General features: G+C 37.4%; 1 protein-coding gene across 1 annotated transcript in view; it reads right to left on the bottom strand.

Annotated features, from left to right (window-relative positions):
- Positions 1-467: 467 nt before the first annotated feature.
- LOC113433547 (uncharacterized) overlaps positions 468-17,994 on the bottom strand; it is a 115,149-nt gene continuing 97,622 nt past the window's right edge. The window contains 8 exon segments of the mRNA XM_087923167.1: positions 468-776; positions 1,964-2,073; positions 3,553-3,659; positions 5,053-5,210; positions 10,729-10,872; positions 13,019-13,228; positions 14,637-14,700; positions 15,749-15,785. Of these exon segments, the coding sequence (XP_087779293.1) occupies positions 661-776; positions 1,964-2,073; positions 3,553-3,659; positions 5,053-5,210; positions 10,729-10,872; positions 13,019-13,228; positions 14,637-14,700; positions 15,749-15,785 (946 nt within the window). The 3' untranslated portion in view covers positions 468-660.

Below are 17,994 nucleotides of genomic sequence, written 5' to 3'. Positions count from 1 at the left end.
GAACACATACACACAATGGACTTCCCAAATCATACAGTTGAGGTTGGTCTCCAGCTTAATAACTTCAACCACACCAGGACACACCTAACATTGTGAAAGTTGGAATGGAGTGGGTAAAAGGATTCATCTTTCTCCTAAGAGAGACATTAGCATCCATGATAAGTTGGACAAAAAGCTTGGAAACTGCAGCTGAATGAGAGAGTTCCATGAAGCATTGCCAGATCCATGAAAGTGACAGTTGCAGTATTCTTTCCTGAATCCTCCAATACAAAAACTATAAGAATATGGGAAATAGGCCAGCAGAAACAATGGAATACAAAGAGGGGTGGTTTTTTGCTACAAGTTTATTTATTAATTTAATAAGCAGAAAATACAACTAGGAGTTCTTCTAAAGACTAAATTAATCTAAGATGTTATTTTCTAAAAAAGATGAATAGATGTTTAATCTTAAGCATTTTTTCTTCTATTTCTATAACAAAACTTTATCCATCCGTTCACAAATATGTAATAATGTAACAATAAAAGCTCGATAATTTAGTCTACCAACTATCCACACTAGATTTTGCCCTTATTTTGAGATGAAAATATATTTCCACAAGTTTCTGCTCTTGACATCTCACTAAGCAGTGTGGGATTCACTTCATCTGTAATATATGAAATTCAGACTCCATATTTAAATGTTATAAACACAGTCACAATCAATACGATAATGGTTGCTATAGTGGATGTGACCAATGATGTCCACCATCTTTCTGGAGCATCTACTGGTATAACATCTGGAACAACAAGGAGAAAATGGAATATACCACAGCACATTGCAGAATAAATTCAGAAATAATTTTATTTAATTGCATCACCACTTATTAGGAGTTAAGCCTACAGAAATACCCTGATAAAGAAAATAATTAATTAATGGAAGTAAGAACGTAAGAATAATTGTGCTGGATCAGGCCAAGATCTGAGTTCAGCACTTGTTTTCAAAGTTCGACAGGCTGCTTACAAGCATGGAGACATACCTCCCATCTGAAATTGTTATCCTGCAACTAGTTTTTCAAAGCCACATTAATAGGAATTGTCATGACTTCTAGTAATAAATTCATGGAGTAAGGTGAACTGTGTGAAAAAATTACTTTATTTTATATTTTCTAAATGTCTGTTATCATCAGTTATATCAGATGACTGATGATCCAAAGTGTTTTGAGAGGGAGAAAAATTATCCCTTATACATTTTCTCCATTCCATGCAGGATTTTATAGACTTTTTATCTCTCTCAAATGCCTTCTTCCTAGACTAAATACCTTCAGTATTCTAGACTTCTCTCATCAGAAAAGTGTACTGAATTCCCTGAATTATTTTGATTAATTCCATCTAATAATACTGCATTTAGATATATAATATTTTTCAAATGCAACACCTAGAATTATACATATTGCTCCAGATATAGACATACTGTAGAATTTTATAAATTTGTATACAATATTGTCACCTCCTAATGATTTTGAGTATGAAAATTGCCATTTTCAGATATTCCAAACACTGATTTAACACTTTCATTGTATTATACGTGAAAAAGGCAATTTTCCTGCTTAGTTACATATAGGCTGAACCCCAGTGAATGTATATGTGAATTTAGGGATTTTTGCTCCAATTTGCATCATTTACTTAAAAAAATGCATTTGCCATTTGTTTGACCATTTAGCTAACTGAAAGAGATGGTTCTGGAGCTCTTTGCAATCCCATTTGCTTTTACCTCCCTGAATAATATCTTCTGCACACTTGGCCAGCATGTATGGACAAGTTAAGCATGGTCCCAACAGAGATCTTTGAGAAACTCTTCTCCTCACTTATCTCCCCTGAGAAAATTTTCCAGTTATTGCTACTTTTTGTTGATGTTGTTCGAGAAACTTGAATGTATTAATGAAGATTTAAAAAATATGCAATTAGAAATAAGGAATTAATTCACCTAAAGGGGCTTTGCAGATCCATGAAGCATTATAGGAACAGGGAACTGTCACCAAATGACCTTCTCTAGGCAGAATCTGAAGGCAGAGTTCTTCACTGTCCATTAGAACCCTAAAAACACAAAATGACAAAATGAGTTTTTCTCAGTCTTACATGATTTTACATGTAAAACTAACTCTGCATAGTAAATCATAATACTATCATTTAACATTTAGCAATGGAAGATTTTTCAAATATCTCTCTCCCTTTAGTCCTATGAGGTTTGATCTAACAAACAAAAAAGACCAAAACACCTCCCCATCAGCAATCAGTATCCAGATAAGCATAAATTAACTTCAAGATTAGCATTCGACCAACAAACAAGAAGTAAACAATACCCCAATCAAAGAACTGCCAAACAAGCAAACAGTAAATAGCCCAGCCAAAGAACCTCTGAGGCCACCCCCCACCAACATTAACAAGACACGCCAGTAGAATATAAACTGACAACAAACCCCACTCCTTACTAGCATTGCTGGTGTTATCTAGTTTGGGTAATGAAACATCTGCAGGTGGTGAGATTCTTTTTTTTTTTACTGCTGGTTTTTACTTGGTGGGCATGGCAGGAGAAGAATACTTCAGTCAGAGGTGGTATTTGCTGGTTCTCCAAACTGCTCAAAATTTCTGCTACTGGTTCTCCAGAACTGATCAGAACCGCTGAATACCACCTCTGGTCTGCAAGAAAACAATCAAGCTTAGATGTCCAGTCTCTTCATCTTAATATGGAACTTCCTTAATAAAACCCAAAAATAAACCAACCATTTGAGGGGACTTATCATAGATCCTTTTGTTTGGGGTTTTATTAAGGAAGTTTCATATTAAGATGAAGAGCCTGGACTTCTGAACCTTTTGTGTACATGATGGAAGCAACAAAGTTCTTTTTTATAGGAAGTAGAATGATAGGGAGAGCCTAACTATTTTTAGTCAAGCATAAACCAACTCCCTTTTGAGGGAAGGTTAAGATGCTTGGTATGCAGTTGTGGAGAACTCTGTAAGAAATAGATCATTGACCTTTTTCACATTAAATCCAGCCTGAGCATTCGCTGTGATTGCTTTTGTGAATTATCTGTGGTATGACCCAGATAGGAGAACATGACTGCTTTGTCTTGGTCATGCTTAATTTCTCAGCTGCCTTTTGATACCTTGGATCGTGGTGTTCTAAAGGTTAGAGGGAAGAGTGGGGAGGATACAGAGGAGATAATTCCAGTCAGACTGGGAACAAAAACCTAGCTATCTATTGTCCTATTTTACAAAGTTTTATGTAAGTCCTCCTATAAAACATGTACCCAAAGTCACTACAGAAGCATGTCAACTTGTGTCGTAGAGCTATGTATTATCAGTAAGTTTATCAGTAATGCTCCTCCCAGTCACTGCAGACTATTAGGACTGGATTGGGGACCTGATTTAACCTTAGCAAGCCGGATTGGCCTGGATGTGGCCTTTTCTTATTTAAGAGAATCTTAAGAGTATAATTAACATACCCTAATTTCTATACATGAGAACAATTAAATAAAACACAATGCCCATATGAAGAAAATTGGTTAGATTTACCTTTCTGTTATCTTTTTTTCCATTGTTGGCAGCATTCCTTTTGGGAAGAAAGCTGGGCTAACTGCATGAAGCCAAACTTTTTCAGAAATTATTTCAGCAAGCCAATTCTGCAGTTGATGAACAGTCAACAGGAAAAGTCATGATGTCTAAAAGCCTCCAGCAGTCCAGCAAGTCATACTAGATAAATTTCAGCCACAGACATTTTTCAGCCAATAACTGTTTATAGCATAAATGGATACTTTCCAATTAGTTAAAATGGTACTGAATAACTATTTCTGGGCCAAGAGCTCATTATATAGCATGACCAGCATTACTCATATGAAATATATTAAATGCAATTGCTTAATTAGCCACTCAAATACTCTCAATATATTAGTACATTGCAGTATGTCACTAGTTGGTGGGATGTGGCAAGTGTATGTTGGTCTTGCAATGTAGAGATACTAGCTTGCACTGTGTAGCATGAGCACGTTTGAGCTAAAAATGGTTGGACATGCACCATATTATCACGGTTAATCAAGAATTAAACCATGTAGTAATATGCAAGAGGTATAAAGTGCCATAATTTCTCTTTCATAAAGCGTCTTTGAGAAGATTTTGTTTTGAAAATGAACTGAAAGGGGAAAAACTACTTGCACAACACTTCATTTATTTTCCTCCAAAGTATTTCCACTAGGTAGCTTCAGAAATTCCAGATCTGTATTCGAAAGTTAGACATTTCCCCGATTATACTTAATTGGTATTCCTCAATTATTACTAAAAATATAGAAGAACCTTTCCCAAAATCTGCTAAAAGCAAAAGAAAGCAACACCAGTTGCAATTCAAGTGTTTGCATGTCAATTCACTAAAGCAAACCAAGGAAAAAAGAAATAAACAGATGGACATTAACTCATGTAAAGAAAGTAAACTTTCCCTTCCCTAAGGGTCCTTACAATTATTTGCAATATATCTGATGATGATGGAGCTTGATAACTTAAAGGGGAAGGATGTGTGTGTGACAGTTTAAAAGTTAATTCCAACTAATGCAGAAGCAGTGTGAAATCAAAATATAAACAGATGTATAAAAACAGAATGTTTCCCAAATAAGTATGAATGGGTGCACTGTACAGCACTCTTATGTTTTTCATTATTTTCTTCATTTAATAAAGATTGTGGAAACAAATGTTATTTAATTATTTCAAATTATTTTCTGCCTAATTTATTATTCAAATTTATATAGTCACCCATATGACTCTGGGAGACAAACAGTTAAAATAAATAGTAAAACAGCAAAAAGAATTTCAAATAATTTTAAAACAAAAGAACAATATAAAAGCATCATAAAATACATAAAACTCATGAGGTATTCCCATTCATCAAAACAATATATTTTACTTATATTTTATACAGCAAAGCATTAGAAATAAGTTTTAAAAGTATTAAAAACAAATGTTAAAAACAGGATAATCATTATTCTGTGTTTTTTTTAAATCTTTGTGACATATGCCTAAATCATTTACCTTTTCTTCAATGGTAACCAAAGTTATGAGTTCAGCTTCTCTGAACTGGCTGCACATGTATTCTGCATCATATTTATTGATCACCCCAAATGTAGGAATATAGTAACAGTATTTATTGAAGTATATCCAGGAATGGTAGCAAAACTTGCTTTTCAGTTCTTAAAAAATAACAAACATGTATACCTGATCAACATTCATAGACTCTTTGTTTAAAATAAAGCATTAACATATAATTAAAGTATCCGTGAAAGGAAGGTACTATGTATGATTTGTATCTGTTACATTTTTCAGTACAATTTCTTGATTAAAATATGATACTGTATAATACTAAACCAACTTATTTGTCTGAATTTAATTTAAGAGTGGGTATCCTGTTCCCCAGAATGTATTGCATTCTTCCAAGTCCATTCCCCGAGTATGCAACTGAAACTTTGTGGGATAAATTCTGATTTTTCACAGAACATTTTCTTTTTCTTTATAAAACAAGTGAAATCCAAAAAACAGGACCACCACCATCATGAAAAGGATGAAAACATCTACCCCATTTACTTCCATGATATCCTTGTCACTTGCCATGGTCACAACGGTTTTTGGAGATGAAAATAACTTCTTAAAATGAAAGTGGGGGATCCTGGTTGCAAACAATATTGGACAAGATATAAAACAAAGCCATGTTTTCTAAAATATGTTGGTGATTTGGTATTGCAAAATTAAATCACTAGGAAAAAACAATATGATATTCTCTCTTTTTCCGATACTGCTGACTGTTGACACAGAAATATAGCAGGCCACACTGCCCTTATGTATAAGAACAAGTTACTTACCTGTAACTGGATTTTGTTTTTTACTCTGAAGTGTTCACACTTATGGATTATATTTGAATCTCCATATTTGTGGAGCTTTGTTCACATATTCTTTTTTTTCCACAGTGCCAGTAGCAAAACTTAGCACACTAAGAATAATGCTAAAAGATTTGGTTGTTCCTCACTAAGTGAGGTGAGACATAGGTGTCTTCAATATATCGGCGAGACTGAGCATCACTGAGTAGGATCGCATGCCTGTGTTAGGCTACTTGTTCTTAAAATACTACTGTGCTTATGTGAATACCTATGGATTCTAAATGAAGTTCAGCCAATGATGGACAAAATCTTAAAAGGGTCAAAAGAAACATAGGACTTTGAATGAGAAAGTGCAGATTCCAAAAAAATCTTGTGAAGGGCTCATGTTGTGGTCTGCTGGAGGCCTGTAGAGCTGGCAGCAGAGTCGGATAGTGGGGAGGAACATGGGCCAGTCCTGGAGTCTGGAGAGGGCTCGGACGAGGGATCTGCGTCCAACACAGGGATGGGGCCAGGACCATCTGAGAGTTATGTGCCGACGCCGAAGCCTCCAGAACCTGACATCAGCAAGGCAGAGGAACGGGGGGTGGGGGGGGTGTTTCCCAGTGAGCGCTTTCACAGAGCTGCCAGAAGGCAAGAACAGTTAAGACAAAAGGGATGACTGTTACTGTCTCAGGAAGCCTTGGTCAGAACAGAGAATGAGTTGCTCATTTTGATCAAAGACCATAAAAATGTATGAATATTGGTATGATTTCTGCTAAGGCTGTCTTTTTTGCAACAAAATTAAGCAAACCCCCTCCACCCGGTCCAGCAGCTCAGCAGAAAGCACTTTCATTGCTAGCAAAGGCTGGTTCCAGAAATTCAAGAGGCATTATTCTGTCTGTAATATAAAATTTATGAGTGTGCTTTAGCTGATGATGAGGCTAAGCCTAACTACAAAACTCAAAAAGTATTGAGGAGAAGGAATATGTATCAGGTTTTCAATGCTAATGAGATGGTGTTATTCTGAAAGAATATAGAAAGCCCCAAGATTTTTAAGATGGCATGAGATTGAGTTTACTGCTAGTTTGCAGCAATGTAATAATTTGTCACACATGTCAAAGCCTGGCTTAATATCTTGCAAAACAATGCTTAAAGCCATATACAGCTATGTTCAAAGAGGTCAAACAAAAGAAGCAGTAGCTTCCCATCACAACATTCCTGAAAGTGACCATTTCTACATCAATGCAGTCTTTAACGATCTTTGCTGTTTTAACCTATACTGAAGCAAAACTAGCCAAGCTTAAGACTCTAGCATCTCATATCTCCCAAGATCCAGAGGGATGGAACTGGTCCTGGCTCACATCTTGGTTACCTGCTTTGGGATCCTGGGGGAAAAAAAATGTCCAAATTTTTCTGTTTGTATTATTTGCTTTTATATTCATCTCCTCAGTCTTTAAATGTAGATTTGTTTTCCTAAAATATTGTACCTCCATACCAACTAGACAGTAAACCAGGGGTGGGATTCAAAAATTTTAACAACCGGTTCTGTGGGCATGGCTAAGTTGGTGGGCATGGCTTGGTGGTCATGTTATTAGCTGGGTGTGGCCAACTCAATATCACTCACATTGAGGCATGCATCTCCTCACCTGGCCTCTATGACTGTGGGGATGCTGCAACAGTCATAAGTGTGAAAAATGGTCATAAGTCACTTTTTTCAGTGCCATTGTAACTTTGAATGGTCATTCCACACAAGCAAAGTACCAGCAAAGGAGGGGAAAAAAATTCCAGAGAAGTTCCTGAGACTGGAAGTCCAGTCCTGCCAAGAATGTAATAAGGGTTAATGGAGAGGCAGAATCTGTAAGCAACATCAGAATGTTTCCTTCCTGCCTTCCTTACAGGATTAGGCCAGTAATTTCTTCTAACAACCGGTTCTCTGAACTGCTTAGAATGTTAACAACTGGTTCTAGCAGATAGATGCGAACTGGTAGAATCCCACCCCTGCAGCTCATGATGACCCCAAATCCACAATCTTAGAAAATTAGAATATTCTGAAAAGGTTCGACATTCTAGGCTCAAAGTGTCCCACTCTAATCAGCTAATTAAGCCATAACACCTGCAAAGGGTTTCTGAGACTTTAAATGGTCTCTCAGTCTGGTTCAGTAGGAATCACAATCATGGGAAAGACTGCTGACCTGACAGTTGTGCAGAAAACCATCATTGACACCCTCCATAAGGAGGGAAAGCCTCAAAAGGTAATTGCAAAAGAAGTTGGCTGTTTCCAAAGTGCTGTATCAAAGCACATTAATAGAAAGTTATGTGGAAGGGGAAAGTGTGGAAGAAAAAGGTGCATAAGCAGCAGGTTATCTGGTTCTAGCAGATAGGTGCGAACTGGTAGAATCCCACCCCTGCAGTAAACCTATTGACAAGAATACATATAAAAACCTTTAATGCTCTAAGCAGATGATGAGTGAGCCCTGTTTTGTGGCACCTCCTGTTTAATTCGATGCCAGGGGAAGGAATGTGTGAGACTAGACCAAAACCACTGTACCTGAAAGTGGCAAAGGCATGTAAGCTGGGTGAAGAAAAGCCAGAAAAATCTCCCTCAGGGAAAGGAACCAAGTCATTAAGGAAGCAAAAGTTGGGTCTGAGCACATGGCAAGCCCCTCCCCAAGTGTCACCAACAAAGGAGTTGGGTCTGCATGGAAAACCCCTCCCCACCAACTCTGGGGGATAAAAAGAAGTCCTAAAGCCAGCCCAATCCTCAGACGTGGTGGTTTCTGTCCCTCTGGCTAGTGTCTGGCAGCCTAGTAGTGGACACTGGGTAAGTGTGTGTGTGTGTGTGTGTGTGTTGTGTGTAAAAGAGCAAAAATATATCAGTAAAAGTTTTCTGTTATTTGAAATTCACTGGGTCTCTGTGTATTTTAAAGACCCATTTGTATCTCAGTGTTCAGTTGATTTGGGATTGAGTGTGGCAATTTTCCAGGCTGGTGTGTGAGTAAGTGACCATAAGCTGAACCTGAGAGCACACTATCAACAATATCAGCAGGAATAGCAGCAGATAAAGATGAACCAAACCTTTCATAAAGTATTTCATCACTGATCTTTTTTTTAAAAAGGTGACATTCACTAAAGAGCAGTGGGAAAGGTGGCTGTTACATATAATGTTAAGGATGATAGTGCCACAATTTGGCACTTGGGAGTGTGAAAGGTACACAAGTAACCTGACACTGCAGGGGATTCAATCTGGAAATAATTTTATCTAATAGCATAAATAGTTCTCATGGATGGTTTCTGAGAAGTAAAGTCAAGTCCCTTTTACTTTGGCCATGAGGAAAGGAGGGATAAAATCCTGCAAGCAGTGAGATGCAAGGCACTGAAGCCTAAATGTTCATCAGCACTTGATGGGCAGAAAGAAGAATAGGGCAGTTCAGAAGTTAAAAACAGTTCCAGCAACAAGAGGATCAGGGGAGTAAACCATGATATAAGGATGCACTGAAGGAATCATTTGGTACAAGATGTGCTTAGAAACCTTGCCTCTAAAAGATGCAGCTGAAGAAAGGCAAGATAAATAACAGAGGCTGTAGCTGTCCTGTGACTCAATAATTGGAATAGGCCACAGGCCCTCACTATTGTTAGAGAAATGTTGTACTCAAAGCCTGTACTAACCATGTCTGCTCCTATAACCTAGGTAGCTTGCTCAGGAAGAAAGAAGTCTTCTCATAATTCTCCTGGTATTCAAAATGAAGTAGAAGAAGCAACTCATATGGCAATAAAATTTGGTAAGCAATAGTACAACTAAGTCAGAAACCAATAAGGAAACCACATTATTTTGGAGAGAAAGATAAACCACAAGCACCATTCACTTAAAAAAATATAGGTAGTCTAGGCAAACTCAAGTGGTGAAATACCAATGGAACAATTTACTACCGTGTTTCTCCAACAATACGGCCTCCATCAATAGGAAGCCCCACCATGTCTTCTTGGCATAAAATCAAATTAAGCCCCTCCCCCCAAATTAAGGCCCATATTAAACATGCGAAATCGGGGGGAAATGGCGGGAGGGGCTTGCCATTAGGAAGTACTTTTGTTGCATGCCCGGATATGGTGCTACCTGCGTTGGTGGGGCACTTCATATCGGGAGACCTTCCACCACAGTTGCTTTCCCTTCTCCCTTGCTGCCGCGGCGTTAGAGCAACGCTGTGGCATTTGGCGCAGCCACGTGCGGCCAGTCAGGGCTCCTCCCTGCAACCGGAGCCCTGAGGAGACACTTGGCTTCAGGCATTCCTGTTGCCGCCTTCCCTTTGCTTTTGAAGGTAAAGCGAATTATTTTAAAAATGACACCCTACTACAACAAAGCCTCCCCTGCCCGAGAGGGCAGCCCAACCCGACATGGGCAGGGGAGGCTTTGTTGTAGTAGGGTGTCGTTTTTAAAATAGTTCGCTTTAGGTTCGAAGGCAAAGGGAATGTGGCGACGGGAGCGCCTGAAGCCAAGTGTCTCCTCAGGGCTCTGGTTGCAGGGAGGAGCCCTGACTAGCTGCACGTGGCTGAGCCAAATGCCGCGGCGTTGCTCTAACACCACGGCAGCAAGGGAGAAGGGAAAGCAACGGTGGCGGAAGGTCTCCCAAACATCCAAGCTATCGCTGGCCACCCACCCGAGGATGCAAGGGGGGAAATTAAGTCACCCCCAAAAAGACGGCCTAGCCGTTTTTTGGGGGGGTCAAAAAAAAAAAAAGGCCTGGCCTTATTATGTGAGAAACACAGTATTAAATGAAGGCTGATGATAGGAAATTATAATTATATACAGATTACAAAATCAGAATATATAAAAGAAACCATTTACCCAAATAGTAATACTCACTAAATTTACAAAGATGCATATGCTTTTTTTCTGCACATGTCAATTCTTCAGCACATTCTCCTGTTAATCTGTTGCATGGTCTATCTTCTGGGCATTCTGGACATATTTTCTGGCAATAGGATCCATAATGTCCTTCACTGCAGGCTGAAAACATATACAAAAACAAAACTAATATTAATAGAGGTCTAGATCTCTACAGACTTTGTTTTTTAAAAGGTGACTGCTCTACTAATTTTTGATCTAATTAAGATTAGAAATACTAATTCATTCTGCTCCTGCTACAAATACTTGTAATTTAAGGACAATTCACGCTTTATTCCAAAGCTTAGAATTGATCAAATGCTGCCAGGATATATGTGGCTCCAAGAAAAGCTGCTTTTTTTTATAAAGTTTGATGTAAATTCAAATAATTCTGTCAATTGTTTTGCCAAACCCGTTATTAAAGTTCCTAAAACTCCAAAAATAGACACCTTATAATAACAAAACTCCACCCTCATTTCATAATAATATTGTAACATATTTTGCACAATATATTTTATGCTTGTTTAATCATATATAGTTAATAGCAATAGCAACAGCACTTAGACTTATATACTGCTTCACAGTGCTTTACATCCCTCTTTAAGTGGTTTACAGAGTCAGCATCTTGGCCCAAAAAATCTGAGCCATTTTACCGACCTCAGAAGGGTGAAAGGCTGAATCAACCTTGAGCTGGTAAAAATCAAACTGCAGAACTGCTGGCAGCAGGCAGTCAGCAGAAGTAGCCTTTAGTACTGCATTCTAACCACTGCGCCCAATGGCTCCAGGTCATATATTACTTTTTATATATAACTACTTTAAAATGTCACTATATGTTCTCATCTACATGTGAAATAACATGCTTAATTTCATATGTTCTATCTATCTTGATATCTAATCAAATATCATGCTTTATTAGGGCATACATTATACTGGTTGTACTTACTGTAAGTGGAGAAATAAATTAAAATATAATGAGCCAAAACTGGATCTATATGGAATTTCCTTTAAATACATACAACTCCTGTAATTCTGTTACATTCACAAATAGTTTGCTATTTTACAAAACAGTTTAACTATTTTGAACCATTAATTCTAATCCTGGAGAATATGACCTCTAAGGGATACATGATTGTTTTTTTTTCTAATATAAACATATTCAGCCCTTAACCATCTTAACCAATAGCGAATAAATCATTATTTCTAACATTATATTAAACTATTATGCCCAAAATTTTACTTTACTACTAAGGTGGCTTAAAGCAGAATAAAAGGGAAATACTGCTTTTTGTGATCAAGACATAACACACCTGTTAATACTATATAAGACCGTATTAGCATTTTAGCAGTGGCAATGCTGTTAGATTATACTAAGATCCACTGACATCGTTAGATCATATGTGTGTGACCACATCTAATTTCCACCAATAACCGTGCCTTTTACTTTTTAAAAAGCTTAAACATACATTTTTGTACAACCTCCATCAAACTTCCTCATCAAGGTCTTAACCTTTTAGTCTTTTGAATCTTGTTTCTGTTATTTATTTATTTATTAATTTGTTTGTTTGTTTGTTTGTGCAATTTGTATCTCAATCCCACATATTGGGCAGCTTATAGAGTTCCAAAAGTCAATATAAAAATAACCAACTTTTAAAATCCTAAAAAATATTCTGCAAGAGAGTATAATCAATCTCACTAACAGTACACACCACTACTACCAAATATCCAAGCCAGATGGCAAAGTCATGTCTATTATTTATAACCCACTAAGAATAACAAGGCTCAAGGCAACATTTAAGACTTCCTTCATGATTAATTACCGAAACAGTAATTACAATATTTTTTCAAACTATAATTTCAATTATAAAATCTATATTCAGAATGAGAACATCTCTACCAGAAGACGATAAAAATTCTAAAATGGCCAAGTATTTTCAACCTTCAACCATCATGGCAGTTGCAGACTCTAATTGCTGCTGAGTTTGAGATCAATTGCTTTGTTGTGGATGTGGAGATGTTTAATCACTGCTCCTATGTTCTTGCTTCTTTAATACACTTTTTTTCAGGACATTATAGACAGATGGCAGAATTTGATCACCCATTTTGAAGATTTCAGTCTCTTTTGAGTATGACATCTTCTCTCAATTTCTATATATTGGAGCTATATTTTGTCCCTCTTAAAGAGACACTGAGAATGGGTCTGATTAGATCATATTTCTTGATCATACCACAATATATACCATAATATATATCACATTAACTGAACATTTACCAGTTTTTATGTATGCAGTATCCTGGTTTGACTGAGTTGAAATCAGTTCTTTACCACTGATTGGTCGGTACTTCTTTTTCCAATAACTAATTCCAGTGCATTCTTTTTCTAAAAGGCAGGCTGACTTTGCATATTCCATATTTTCATAGGTTTTTTTTCTCAATGGAAACATAAGTATTTTTTTAGAGTATTCCCAAAACATGTTGGTATCTAAAATATTTTTTTAAAAAAACACACAATTCAATTTATTTCTTTGCTTTTTTTTTAGAATAATGTTTCTTTCTTTCATAGTGTTTCTATGAAAATATATATTACTTTGTAAATATATGAACCATCAATATAAAATTGCATTTATTTATTTATTTATTCAATTTCTATAGATGCCCAACTAGTAACTCTGGGCTACTTACAATTTTAGAACAATTAAAAAAACATTAAAGCAGTAAAAACATCCATACAATAAATAAATAGAAACAGCAGCTATGATGATTAATCAGTTAAGAGTAAAGGGCTTGTAATACACTCCGAATCTCAGGGCCAGGTACATAGCAAGTTTTTAAAGCCTTACAAAAAGCCAACAGGGTTGGGGCCATTTTAATCTCCAAGGAAGGAGTGTTCCATTAAGCAGAGGTTAGAGCAGAGAAGGCTTTCCTGAATTGTCCCTCTCCAAACAATCTAATGCTGGTAGTGCAGTAGCCAATACACATTTTACACTGAGCAACACATATAAAATGGAAAGAAGTACTTTGAGGAAGCTTATTCAAAGTACTCCTGTGTACTGTAATGTGGCAAGTCACTTCCAGAATTATTCATATTGTTGTCTACACATTGAGACAATTGAATAAGCAATAGATTTAATGCTAACTGGAAAGACATTCTTCCCATGTCGTTCATGATAGGCTAGGCAATCTAGGCAAATCCAATCTATAGGTGCGGGAAGATGAACATTCAGTAAGGAACACAACTAGGAGTAGGGGTCATTGTGCTGCTACTATCCTACTGGACATGGAGCAGGATAAAAATACCACAGTAGTGGAGAATAGACTAAAATACACACAATGCTGTCACTGGTTGTGCAGCGTGTGGGTCTACTACTAGCGTTCTGCAGCACTTCTGAGATGATGGCTGCAGATGAGAATAAGTATAGAATGCACTGAGGAAGGAACAGCACCTCAATGTTCAGAGCTTTCAAAAAGATCCCATAAGTGAGTTGAGAAGTAGGACTAAAGGGAGAGCTAAAAGCTTTATCAGAATGCTTAAAGGCTACTCTTCTCTTCAATCTTTACTGTTGCTTTGAAATATTTTGCCTTTTCCATTTTAAAGAATTTTAACAAATCTTCAATATTAAGGAAAAAATAAAATAAGTATAGTTTTCAGATTAAAATTTAAATATATTTTTCTCTCAAAATACACATTTGAAATCTGTTTTTGTTTCAATTTTAAATTAAGAATTGTGCCAGACATTTGAAAACTATAAATGCTAATGGATCAGTTTTCATCTGCACATTAGTCTAAGTTTTCTTGATCTGGTCAGTTTATATCCCAAATCCTCCCAAAATTTAATTCTAGCAAGAAATCAACTTACAATTGAAAATTGAACTGACTTAGTCTTACCTACCTATGCTTCTTTTACAAACCCAGGTGGCCACGGATGAACAACTAGCATATTCAAAAGTACCTTTCTGTAGCATTAAGGTGCACTTCAAATGAGCTTGTTTAAAGGAATCTTTACTACAATTTAGAAGTACAAGATAAACAAAGATGAGTAATGTTTAAACAGCAGTAGGCTAAAAATGAAATAATACATATTTTAAAAAAAACAAATTAAGTAGAACTGAAGCATGTTTGCAGAACAAAATACAGTAATAGAATTTCTAGTTTTTTAAGTTTCACTTTTAGGTTGAAATTTGACAACATATTGATTTTAAATTTCATACAAAAGGTGATTTTAGTGATTTTAAAGTTTATATACATTGCTCAAAAAAATAAAGGGAACACAAAAATAAGACATCCTAGATCTGAATGAATGAAATATTCTTATTAAATACTTTGTTCATTACATAGTTGAATGTGCTGACAACAAAATCACACAAAAATTATCAATGGAAATCAAATTTAGTTACACTCAAAATTAAAGTGGAAAAAAACACTACAGGCTGATCCAAACTTTGATGTAATGTCCTTAAAACAAGTCAAAATGAGGCTCAGTAGTGTGCGTGGCCTCCACATGCCCGAATGATCTCACTACAATGCCTGGGCATGCTCCTGATGAGGTGGCGGATGGTCTCCTGAGGGATCTCCTCCCACACCTGGACTAAAGCATCCCTCAACTCCTGGACAGTCTGTGGTACAACATAGAGGGTGGATGGAGCAAGACATGATGCCCCAGATATGCCCAATTGGATTCAAGTCTGGGGAACGGGCAGGCCAGTCCATAGCATCAATGCCTTCGTCTTACAGAAACTGCTGACACACTCCAGCCACATGAGGTCTAGTGTTGTCATGCATTAGGAGGAACCCAGGGCCAACCGTACCAGCATATGGTCTCACAAGGGGTCTGAGGATCTCATCTCGGTAGCTAATGGCAGGCAGTCTACCTCTGGAGAGCACATGGAGGGCTGTGCGGCCCCCTAAAGAAATGCCACCCCACACCATTACTGACCCACTGCCAAACCGGTCATGCTGGAGGAAGTTGCAGGCAGCAGAATGTTCTCCATGGTGTCTCCAGACCCTGTCACATCTGTCACATGTGCTCAGTGTGAACCTGCTTTCATCTGTGAAGAGACAGGGTGCCAGTGGCGAATTTGCCAATCTTGGTGTTCTCTGGCAAATGCCAAACGTCCTGCACGGTGTTGGTCTGAAAGCACAACCCCCACCTGTGGACGTCGGGCCCTCATGCCACCCTCATAGAGTCTGTTTCTGACCTTTTGAGCAGCCACATACACATTTGTGGCCCACTAGAGGTCCTTTTGCAGGGCTCTGGCAGTGCTCCTCCTGTCCCTCCTTGCACAAAGGCAGAGGTAGCGGTCCTGATGCTGGGTTGTTGCCCTCCTATGGCCTCCTCCATGTCTCCTGATGTACTGGCCTGTCTCCTGGTAGCACCTTCATGCTCTGGACACTACGCTGATAGACACAGCAAACCTTCTTGCCACAGCTCACACTGATGTGCCATCCTGGATGACCTGCACTACCTGAGCCACTTGTGTGGGTTGTAGACTCTGTCTCATGCTACCACTAGAGTGAAAGCACCGCCAGCATTCAAAAGTGACCAAACCATCAGCCAGAAAGCATAGGAACTGAGAAGTGGTCTGTGGTCACCACCTGCAGAACCAATCCTTTATTGGGGATGTCTTGCTAACTGCCTATGCTTTCCACCTGTTATCTATTCCATTTGCACAACAGCATGTGAAATTGATTGTCAATCAGTGTTGCTACCTAAGCGGACAGTTTGATTTCACAGAAGTGTGATTGACTTGGATTACATTGTGTTGTTTAAGTGTTCCCTTTATTTTTTTTGAACAATGTATTTAGTGCAATACCATCTATCCGATAAATAATCAGCAGAAAAGTTATATCAATTACATTGTTTCAAAAACACAAATATTTCAAAATGTTTTATATTGAATTAAACATTAAATATCAAATATTTCCTCATCAAAACTTTTTCAACTGAGGGTGTGCCTAACTCAAAATCATACACAGGCTTTCCATGGAGACCACAACATGAGTCCAAGTTTCATCTTGATCAGTACATTACTCTTATAAGTGTATGTATGAAAATCAAAAAGGAGATTGATCAGCATGAAATCCTATTCCTATTTGCTATCACTTTTGGAAAGTGATCAGCTAGCTGTCTTGTATAAGAATTCTGTGCTTACTCCTCCTCTTTTCCTACCAATAAGGCCGTCAGGAAAAGTAGGATTCTTGGTTCCTTAGGTAGGCTTTTGAAATTAAAATAAAGACTTTATGAAATTCACATATTGCTGAATGATTTCATTTTGCTGATTTTTGTCTTAAGTATAACACAAAACAGAATTTAACAAATAAGGGAGTGCAGGGAGAGGCTGACTGAGGACATGAGATTGTGGAAAGCTTCTTGCCATTCCTAACCAATCTATGAATGACAGCCAGGGGTATTGGGGGATCATAGCATCTGAAATCAAACACACCTGGATCATACGTGTTGCACAAGTACACTGTACACCTGTACACTGTAATGTGTACATATAGCTGATTCCTAAACCTTTTAAAAAAGTCAAAACAATGTAAATATTAGAAGAACCTATTAATTTATTTTAAAGTTTGTGAAAATATTTTAAAAGTTTTTAAAATGTTCATTGCTGGTAAGGGTGGGTGTATGGGTTGAAAGGACAAAAATAATTAATTTTCTGAAAAACCACCAAGAATCTTTTTGACCAAATACAAATCAGAGACATGATTTGTAATGTGTGAATTCTCTTATATCTAACAAACCAATTAATACAGTAAAATCACAAAACCAATTTCCTGTGGAAAATTAGCATAATTAATTTTAATTGAGTCAATTTATATTATTTATTAAATAAGACAGTGGAAAGAGCCTAAAATCTATCACGTATTTAAATCAAGAAATATTGACATATTTCTTAAAATGGTACAAGGATTTTTTATTAAAAAAAATTGCTTACTTGTAACTACAGATCTTCAACCAATCATCTGTGAATTCACATACATAGAAAACTATACTTATGCACAACTCCATTTGTAATCTTCTAAAACAGAAGCATCCAGGCTTTTGGGTGCCAGGGATTGTTCAATGGAGACAGGTTTTTCCATGGACTAGAAGGGAGGCGGTTTCATGTACTCCCTGCATCCCGCAGGTGGGGCTTCACTTGTTTGCACAGACCAGTTTCTGGTCTGTCATGGACCGGAGTCAGTCCATGCCCAGGGGTTGGGGACCCCTGTTCTAGAACTACAGAGCTGTTTAGTGGAAGACC

The sequence above is a fragment of the Pseudonaja textilis genome, chromosome 2 (genome assembly GCF_049901715.1).
Source record: "Pseudonaja textilis isolate UNSWEBS1 chromosome 2, rPseTex1.2, whole genome shotgun sequence".
In the NCBI taxonomy this organism is placed as follows: Eukaryota; Metazoa; Chordata; class Lepidosauria; order Squamata; family Elapidae; genus Pseudonaja; species Pseudonaja textilis.
This window is presented reverse-complemented; position numbering and strand designations above follow the sequence as displayed.